The 9,690-nt window shown below is 39.0% G+C and overlaps 1 protein-coding gene across 1 annotated transcript in view; it reads right to left on the minus strand.

The window, feature by feature from the left end:
* Positions 1 to 1,485: 1,485 nt before the first annotated feature.
* Positions 1,486 to 9,690, minus strand: part of MED13 (mediator complex subunit 13) — a 75,996-nt gene continuing 67,791 nt past the window's right edge. Inside the window, exons 24-30 of the mRNA XM_026656422.2 lie at positions 9,519 to 9,661; positions 9,064 to 9,222; positions 8,759 to 8,944; positions 8,454 to 8,602; positions 8,067 to 8,240; positions 6,408 to 6,508; positions 1,486 to 5,610 (exon numbers count right to left, since the gene is read on the minus strand). Coding sequence (XP_026512207.1) covers positions 5,478 to 5,610; positions 6,408 to 6,508; positions 8,067 to 8,240; positions 8,454 to 8,602; positions 8,759 to 8,944; positions 9,064 to 9,222; positions 9,519 to 9,661 — 1,045 coding nt within the window. The 3' untranslated portion in view covers positions 1,486 to 5,477. The remainder of the gene's footprint in view (positions 5,611 to 6,407; positions 6,509 to 8,066; positions 8,241 to 8,453; positions 8,603 to 8,758; positions 8,945 to 9,063; positions 9,223 to 9,518; positions 9,662 to 9,690) is intronic.

The raw sequence follows: 9,690 nt of genomic DNA on the forward strand, positions 1-9,690 counted from the left end.
GGCGTCCGGGCCCTCGTAGGGGGGGGCTCTAACAGCCTCTACCCACGACCAGGACCCAGGCGTCCGGGCCCTCGTGGGGGGGGGGGGGCTCTAACAGCCTCGACCCAGGCGTCCGGGAGCTCCCCAGTGGAGCGGGGAAGAAAATCCCCGACTCCAGCTAACCTGTGATTCGTCCCCGCCCTCGCACCGAGACCGGCTCGGCTACGCCCCGCCCACACCGCCGCCGCTGCTGCTACTACCTTCCGGCGGGGGAGGCTGACGCTCGTCCCCCCTTGATGACATCACACTCACCAACTCCAATTACATTGTACGTCTCACAGGAGCTCCTGGCTAACGTCAGGACGTAGGAGGCGGAGCCATGGGCGGGAAAAATATTGAAACCAGCGGCGGGGCTGAGAAGCAGCGAATAGGCGGGACAACTGGCAGGCGCTCCAGGAAGTGACGTCAGGCGGCAGCAGCTGCTTTCGCTCGGGTGGGGGCGACCGGGGGCTTGAGCGTGGAAAGCCGTTGGTGGTGACGTCAGCAGAGGGCGTTGGGTCGGGGGGGGGGGGGTGTCTCAGAAAGGGCACGAGCCCAACTGGCGGACTTCCGGGGTCAGTCAGAAAACGCGTCTCCCCCTATCGCGTGAAGCCCGCGTCAGAGTTCGCCTGGTACGCGACCAGGCCGGGAGCGCGGCCAGGGGCAATAGCGTTTGACGCGTAACGTAGGACAAGAATAAAGTGGCGTCAAGGCCCACGTCGTGTGGGGCAGTGACAAGACGACTCAGGGTGACATGGTCTGCCTTGGCGACGCAGGGCCTGCTCCCACGCACGTGCTAAAGGTTAAAAACGTATTGAAGTACGTCACTCCTCCCGCCCCAAAGGAACCATGGGGTCAGGCCTAAAGGGACCAGCAGCTGTGTCATCTTGGCCTAGGTGCTGCATGGCGGCTACACCCTTTTTAACCTCGATCTTAAACGCTAAAGATCAAATGTTTTGTGAGTGAAGTGTGGTGGCAGCAGAGCAGAACCCCGAGTTACAAAAAGCTCGGCCAGGGGTGTTTCAAGAGGGTTGTTCTCTCAAACCTTTACAAGTGAACACTGACTTAATCTAGTTTTGAAACTTCATTATGCAGAAGAAAAATGGTACTTTTAACCATCTTACTTTAAATGAAACAAGCACAAGTTTCCTTACCTTGGCAAATTTTTAAATTTATTTTCCCTTTATTTTTCTAGTAGTTTACATTTAACAGTACTGGACTGTAGTTGTTGGGTTTTTTGGCCTCTGCTGCTGCCACATTGCATAGTTCTGGTTCGAAATGAGGGGGTGGTTGACCGGTCAGTTTGTAACGCTGAGGTTCTACTGTATAATCTGTCTCTGCTACATGTCAATAGGGCTATTAGTTTGGTCATTTTCAACCCAAATAATAATAAGCTACAGCTCTTTTCTGTTGTATAAAGAAAGGTGAGTGTTGGAAATAAAGAGACGCCACAATCAAGGCTTCATGAATAATTTATTCCATTTGAATTTTTTTTTAAAAGTATAAACTTTTTCATTTCCTCAATCACAATTTGTACAACTCAGTGTTTATGGCATTCGGCAGCAATAGTGTTTGTTCCTTATTTGATTTTATGTCATATTAAATAAGAAGACTTGGACCATTAAATGTCACTGCTGAGTGAGACTTTAAAAACTCCCCTTAAAGTGACCCAGCTGTTTTGAGAAGATTTATGAAACTGACATGTCCAGTAATGATGCCACAATTTGCAATTTAAACCCAATAGCTTTTCAAGGTCCTCAAATCCAGTTCATTTGGATAACCTAAAGCTACATTAAAACTTCCTGAAAAAGTGACCCTGAGGATTATTGTAGGTCCCAAATCCAGTTTTACTGTAAATGAAGTTTCACTCCATTGAAAATAAAGAGTACACCACAAATAAGATTTTCTAAATATAAGACATAGTTCTGAATCCTTCAATTAAGATGGAGAAAATTAATTTTTCCACCTTAGAATTTGTGTCAAAATAGTTTGTCATACAATTTCACATAAACTGAGAAACTGAGTTCTCAGAGGAAACCCAGACCAAAACATTGTTTCATGTAACATTACATGGATAATATTAACAGACTGATATGCTATACCATAGACTGTTGCGCAGCAAATTATATGGTGCAATAGCATTTAAAAAATTTTCATCTATTAAATTTGAATGTTTTTAAATAATGCAACATAATATTTTGATAGTACAGTATTAACCAATAGTGCTTGATTAAAGAGATCTGCAAATCTTTGTAGCAACACATGAAATTAAAAGTCACCATAGAAGGTAAATATGAAGATGAAAAGAATATAGTAATAGAGTAATCTGTGCCATACTGACAGCTGAGCAAGAATATAGCTGAGGATTTTAGTGATAACTTTAATTTTAGCCATTTCAGAAAATGTTAGAAAGTTTTAAAAATTACAACTACTTAAAAATTTAAGGATTGTATGTAAGTACACTTGGTGGCCCACTGGCCAAACAATAATGTGTACAAGAATCTAATTCATACAGTGTTAAGTCCAGATGAGTGAATGGCTTGCATAAAGAGAGCATGGCTAGATTTTTTTGACTGGCTGGAAGGATACCATATGTGGCTATCATTTGAAAACCAAAATACTTAAGAATAGGTGAACTTCCACAAAATACTACTAAACAGAGAGCTGCACAGACCAACACTAGGAACAAGCATTTTGAGAAGTTGCTGCCCAAACTGTCAATGATCTGTATAAACTCTGCTATAAAGCTTGCACCTTCTGATCAACTCTGCTGTTAACAGGCTGTAACAATATAATTGTTGTCAGTAATTAGTCATGTTCACTTTAAGAGAGGAAGGGTTAATCATTACAAAGGAATTTGATTTATAAAAGGTGAATAACTTATTTAGAAGTAAGCCAAATATGATAGTTAGCTCCTTGGCGCCGGCAGTTTTGATATGTACATTGCTGGCAATGAATGCCACTAGGAAGATACAGTCTCCCAGGACAAATGGTTTCTAAAAACACTTCAAAAGGGGGCTTCTGATATTTTCTAGTGGTTAATTTATCAGTTTATATTTCTGACTGCATTTGAAAAACTTTTACGGGCAGTTTTTCTATACAGTTGGGGAATTTCAGAGTACATTCATTTAACTATATAGTATGAACTGGACCTCAGCATTCAGGCAGCTGGCTCACTTATGAATACAAGTCACAGTCAGATTTTAAACAGCCCACTTCCAACAAGTTCCAAACTAAAGAGGTGTGTTAACATTAAGACAGGTTTTGAAATCAGCCATCTGGCAACACTGAGCTAAAAATATTGGATGTAAGCTTTGAAAATTCCAGGCTTAGGAGCATCTTTTTCCTCAAAAATCTCAGCCACATTGAAAAGAAAAAGCTGCTATTGAACAAAATATGCTAGTCAATATGTGGTGTGTTTTAGCATAATCAAAAATTAATGCAGAGACCCAATTTTTTTAACTTTAATATCAAAATAGGCTGACATCTGATTGCAGTACTGTTATTTTGAAGAAATGATTGAAAAAAATGTCACCAATTGTACATTTTCTTTATACAAAATAAGACTGCTAATATTGTATATATAGAATATTAGCAAAGAGGTTATGTTTGTTCACATGAAGTGATATTTCAGGAAAATATTTTGTAGTTACAAAACATGATTTTCAGTAAGATACCAAATTTAGTTTTGTAAATACAAGTGATTTTTTATCCTTGTAGAGGATTAACAGTGGGTGCACAAAGGGATTTTAAAACTGGCTCCTCAAAGACTTTATGGGCAGGATGGATAGTTCAAGTTGTCCAGTGAGACCCAGGTGCTAGGCTAATGTGGGTTCTCACATCAGATTGACAAGGGCACCGCAAGAGTAAGTTTTCTGTACGGCAGTCAGGGGGTGAGGAACAAAGGAAGGAATTGCTCACGAGCACCCGTAGGGGCCATTTTAGAGCATTACAGATTTGGCATGTGCAAGTAAAGGAAGGAAAGTGTTAGGTGAGGGGAAAATGGTGATTGTAGAGGAAGAGGCATACGAAAGTCCCATGACTCCTGAGTCCCTTCCTTAGGGAGGCTTGAGCCTCATTGGCACATGCCCTGGCTGGAATCTGGAGGGGAAAGTCCATACACTGGTGCCTGGGACCCTTACAACAGTGCCAAAAATAGATTAAAAAGGAAAAGGAAAATGCTTCTTTCACCAGTGGAATAAAATCTGAATACCAGAATTCACTGAAAATCTATATACACCACATTTTAGTCAAACACACACCAATCTTAAAGTCAAGATTGACTGCTTTTGCATTTGTAAAATGGCTAGAGCTGGGCGAAATTTCAGCCTATAGGAGGAGTCTTTGGGGCAATTTCATTATAATGTTTTTCTATACCTACATGTTCCATCTGATTTGTGATGAACACAAGTCTTACAGAACGTGATGCAATTCCCACTATGCCAAAAATTCCTGGTTACCTACACTGGGTAGCAGAGATTCTTGTAGTAATAAATCTTTCCACAGTAAATGGAAAAGGTCTGAAAAATTGGCCACAGCCCTGAGCCATAACACAAAATTAAATTGACGAGTTTATTCATTTTATTCTCACTACAAGTTAAACCACCTACAATATCACTTATATATTGCCATTATGTTACTCTGTAAAGGTGTGATATAAAATGCTGTAAGACCCGGTACCTTTTCAATTTATATAAACACAGTGAACTTCATTACTGTACATGTACTCTGCAACTACAGCTTAGCTGTAAATCCCCCACACACAATGGTATGGACATTAACCCCTCTATCCCCATTAAACTGTACATCAAGACAATACAAATTTACTGTCCCCACCCACCCCCTTACAAAAAAATAATACTCTAAAAGCAACCTACTGCAACTTTTAATTAAGACGATTACATATATTTTAGACCAATTGCTTTAAAGCAAGAAGGCAGTATAAACCTTCTAGGAAAATTTTTATAAAAGAGGTTAAGAAATATAAGACAATTTATACATTTAAAAACTTACAATAAATAAGAGATGCAGGCATTTTCTGAATACTAGGTACTATAATCCGATACAAGAACATCTTGATGTTCTGAAGCCATAGGTTGAAACCTATTGTTCCTCACGTCTCTTCTCGTCTCCATGCTTTTAATATTCATTAAACATGACTGGGTACTATGGCTCATTACTTTTCACAAATACTGTGACTGGGAAAAAAGGGTCAATTTTGCCACTAAAATGTTATAATACATTTTGACTGATCAATCATCATTCTAAAAAGAGTCCTGTAGAGTCAATGAAACAAAGACAGCAGGATTATGTGCCCCTCAGAAGTCAAAACAATATTTGTTGGAAGTAACAAGAATTATACCCCATCACAAATAACTTGAACTGAGAAGAATTATAACTTAGTCCTGCAGTGAAATATCCCTTTTCCTTGTTCTCTTCTTGCAAAGTTCAGATGAAGATCACAGCATATTCATGATAAAGTTATACAACTGATTCAGCACCACAAAATGAACTGGGAGACATGACCGTCTGTCCTGGGTTGCGGGATCACAGGTTAGCCAGGAGAGTGCATTGTACTGTTCCAAAACAAACCTGTAAAGCAAAAAAAGACTTCCATCAAGCTATACATTTTCCATTACCATAATTTTCAGACCATGTTCGACACACAATCTCACAACAAACCAACTTCTCCAACAGCTAAACATTTATGCTGTTAGAGTTAAACTAGCCAGACTTATGAAACAGCTAGCTTTCAGAGTCATTGTTCTCGAAGCAGGTCAACAAGGCTAGGCAAAACATTTTTTGTCTGGGTGGCAAACAATCATGCTACCCAGATGTTCATATCATTAGGTTTAAAAAAAAATCCAACAAAACTAGTTTATCTTCTATAGATGTCTTACTTCTATAGGATTACATGCCTGCTCATCTCTGTTCTGAACTCTTCCTACTCCCGCAGCACCTCCAAGCCTCTTGCCTAACTGCTTCCTTGTATCCCTCTTCCATTCATCAATGGATCTTCTTCCACCAGGACCCGTACACCTGGAACTCCCTTCCTCTTTTGTTGCATCCAACATCCAGCCTCTTCCCATTAAAATCTCACTTCTTCTAATCAGCCTACCTACAATATGCTAAAAAGTGATGCTATAAAAAAAAAAAAAAAAAAAAAAAAAGAGCACTACTTCATAACTAAAAAATCTTTTAACAACGCAAAGCAGTACGTCTATGTGTGTTGTCCTTCATGAAGTACTAAGCATACTCAGCATTCAATTAATAATGAATAAACCTTACAGAAAAAGAGCCAAGTTGATATGCTGCAATAAAATGTGGTTCTGCAGTTATATTATTAAAAATATTGTTTGTTTCATTTTTAAGTAATAAAGCATCAATACCTGAGAACATCAGAAGTTTGATTAGAGTCAAGTGGGTGGGAGTGTTTACTGTGGAGTAGCTCGTCTGATTGCACTGAAGGCACATGGAGGTGCAAAGAGGCCTAAAAAGAGAACAGGCACATCATCAGACACCCTTGCATTAGTTACAATTTAGACATCCCTGTTCCTTTACAATATAACCGCACCTTCCTTGTAATTACTTCCTAACACCTGACACAAAGCGAAACAGTGCTTTAATCCTATGCATTCAGCTAGAACAGGAATCAGAACAACCTACATATATTCTGATATGTTTTATTTTTTTGATTAATGCATTCTGCTAAAATTATATAAGTATCTTAAGATAGGATGTAAGTAATCTCTTCTCCAACCCCATTTCATTGGGTTGGGAGATACGGCCAAGATCACCATTTAAAACAAAAAAAGGGACTGAAGTGGATGTGACTCCACTAAGTTTATCCACTTACACCAAGGAAGTACTTGGCCCAGGATTTCTAATTGACATCTTACCAAGATTTTGCATTACTGTTGCTGCCAGTAAAGTACCAATATCTTTGTAAATTCTAGCAAACTGAAAGTAGCACAATTTACAATAGAAAAACAACTACACAAATTAGGAGGTGCAAAAAAAGCCACAAAATATTCTAACCTTCAGAGTTCTCATTAGATCATATTTTGGTACAAGTACAAAGTTTTGCATATTCAAGTCTTAAACCAAAAGTGATACTAGCCTATTAGTAGCCTTCGTAATCCAACTGTTTTTTATTAGTATACCACACAATTTCTGAAAAAGAAAACAGCAGCAGCAGAAGCATCCATATAATATAATGGAACTTTTGCTTAACACGTGTCATGGGGGAGAGCTACTTTTATTCATCTTTGTTTCAGGTTAGACATATCTGTGTCATAACAAAATTATATGTATAATCCTAGATTTGAACAAATAAAAGTTTGAAGGTACAGCAGAACTGACTTCATTGTGCCAGACAAGAAAATGGAAGTGACAACATACACATGATGCGAGAACCTCTTCTGGATAGATGAGTCAATGTCTACCTCGGACTATTCCCCACTTAAACTCTTCCTTGAGGAAGACCAAAACAGAACGGATGGATAAAGCATAACATCTGTCTCTGTACTAGACTACATTTTCCAAGTTTAACCAGGTCGTTACACTAGATCTTTCCTTTCTGCATTGTTTCCAAGTAAGAGGCAGAGGCAAATTTAAGCCAGTAATCTGGAGAAGTCTAGCCAAACACTTAGTGTAACACAACTCCTTGCAAGATACAGCAGCATACACCTATTAAGAGTAAGCAAAGCTTCAGTTGTAAGAGGAGGAGGAACATTATTCTTGTGAAACAAATATGTGAAGAGGCTGTTCAGAAGAGAACACTTCTGAACTTTTCCTGCTCCGGTTAAAAATGTCTCATTTTTGTAGAAAGGGAACAAAAATATGCAAACTGGTCTGGTTTCTAAGGAAACCAGAAATTGTGCATGTCTCTTGGAACGATGTTAAAATTACTGTATTCATTTGCTTAAAAAAAAAAAAAAAGTTCAGAAGTCTAAAATGTTGCTATTCAGATCCCACATTACACATTTATCTTAAATGCCCACTGAATGCTCAGGAAAAACACTGTACAAGTTGCTGAAGTACAGTACCTTAAGAAACAGGGGACACTGATTTTGTGCTTGAGGACATGCTGACCAAAACCACTCAGGCAATGGACCGGCTTTGGCAGTTGATACAAAGTAACCAAGGGCCAATGGTTGTTGCAGGATATTTGTTACTTCATCATGAGATTCTGTTGAAAGCAATCTATCTGTACCTTGACCCTAAAAGTTGACAAATATCAGGAAGAAGCGGAGTTAGTGACAATATGGAACATTTAGTTATGCTATTAAATCTGCAGCTTTCCAAATTCTTGGATCAAATTGGATTGAATAGATGAAGGGCAAAAGGTCATAAGAACCTGGTATTCTACAAATGAAATCCTAATCTGAGAAACCTAAATTGGTAAATTCTGGTATTTACTTCGTAATAGTTACCTTGCCCATTTCACCTCCATGGGGGTAATGGGATCCTGGTGAATGTACAGGGGATCCAGTAGGGGATGCAGGAAGGATATTAATAATATCAGGATCAAGGTCATCTCCAGTGTCTAACAAATCAAAGATACCCATTCCATCTGCTCCATCTTGAAAAAATGAAGAACAGTCAATTTCTATACCTCCATAAACATACAATATAAATCGATCTTGTTTTGAAGTCAATAGATTTGCGTTTAGTAACCTTACTCCCCAACATACACTTTTTTCCCCATAATTAATTAATAAACACAAACATCACTAACCATTGTTTGTATTGAAGGCCAAGTCCAAATTTTCAGTGGTATAGGTCGACGATGCTACTTGCACAGAGGCAGATGTAGGGAACACAAGTATATGAGTGCATGATGTGTCCTGTGGGGTATTCAGCTGAGATGTCTGCATATTTAAAGTAGTGCTGCGTCCAAATACAGAACCTGTTGACACGGAATCTTTAAAGAGGGGAAAGAAGAAAGAAAAAGAAAAATAAAATATGTATTTTTCTTGAACTTCATATTGTTAAGAGAAACAAGTCCCAATAACCAAAAGAAAGGAGCAGTTTTACAAATACCTGGCATAATAACAAAAGACCCTTGTGGTTCCATTGCCACCAAGCAAGCACTGAGAATGCTGGGAGAATCTGCAGCAGATATACCACACATCCTACACATATCTTTCAGTCTCTTGCTGAGGGACTGGAGGTTTCGGCGACTCAGCAAACAGCTCCAATCTAGGGATATTAAGTCATATTAATTTATCTACCCAGAAAATAGTTTGTTTTGAACTTTGTTTCATTAGTAGAAAACATAAGATGTTCAAAATAATTCATTTGCATAATGACTTTTCATTTATACTAATCTTCAAAACCATTCAGCTGCAAATTTATGAAGGAATTGTCAAAAGATGTAGTTATGTTTGTTTCAAAGGGTGGAAAAGCCAAATTATCAGACTACTTTATCGATCTTTGTGAGTTAAACAAAAGTCAAAGCTTTTAAACCAAGTTTCTACACTCAACAGCTCTATTACCTTTTAATTCTCCATGACCTATCCTTCCTAAACGGCCTATTACAACTCTCCAGGGCAATGAACTCATCTGCACAAGTCCCAAGCACCATTCCCAGAGTTTTTGGAGACCAAGTCTGCGGGCAGAACCTTTTTTCCTACGAGCTCTAGGATTGTGAAGGGGGGGGGGGGGGGG

Source organism: Terrapene carolina, unplaced genomic scaffold, assembly GCF_002925995.2.
Source record: "Terrapene carolina triunguis isolate 2854851 unplaced genomic scaffold, T_m_triunguis-2.0 Scaffold231, whole genome shotgun sequence".
NCBI lineage: Eukaryota > Metazoa > Chordata > Testudines > Emydidae > Terrapene > Terrapene triunguis.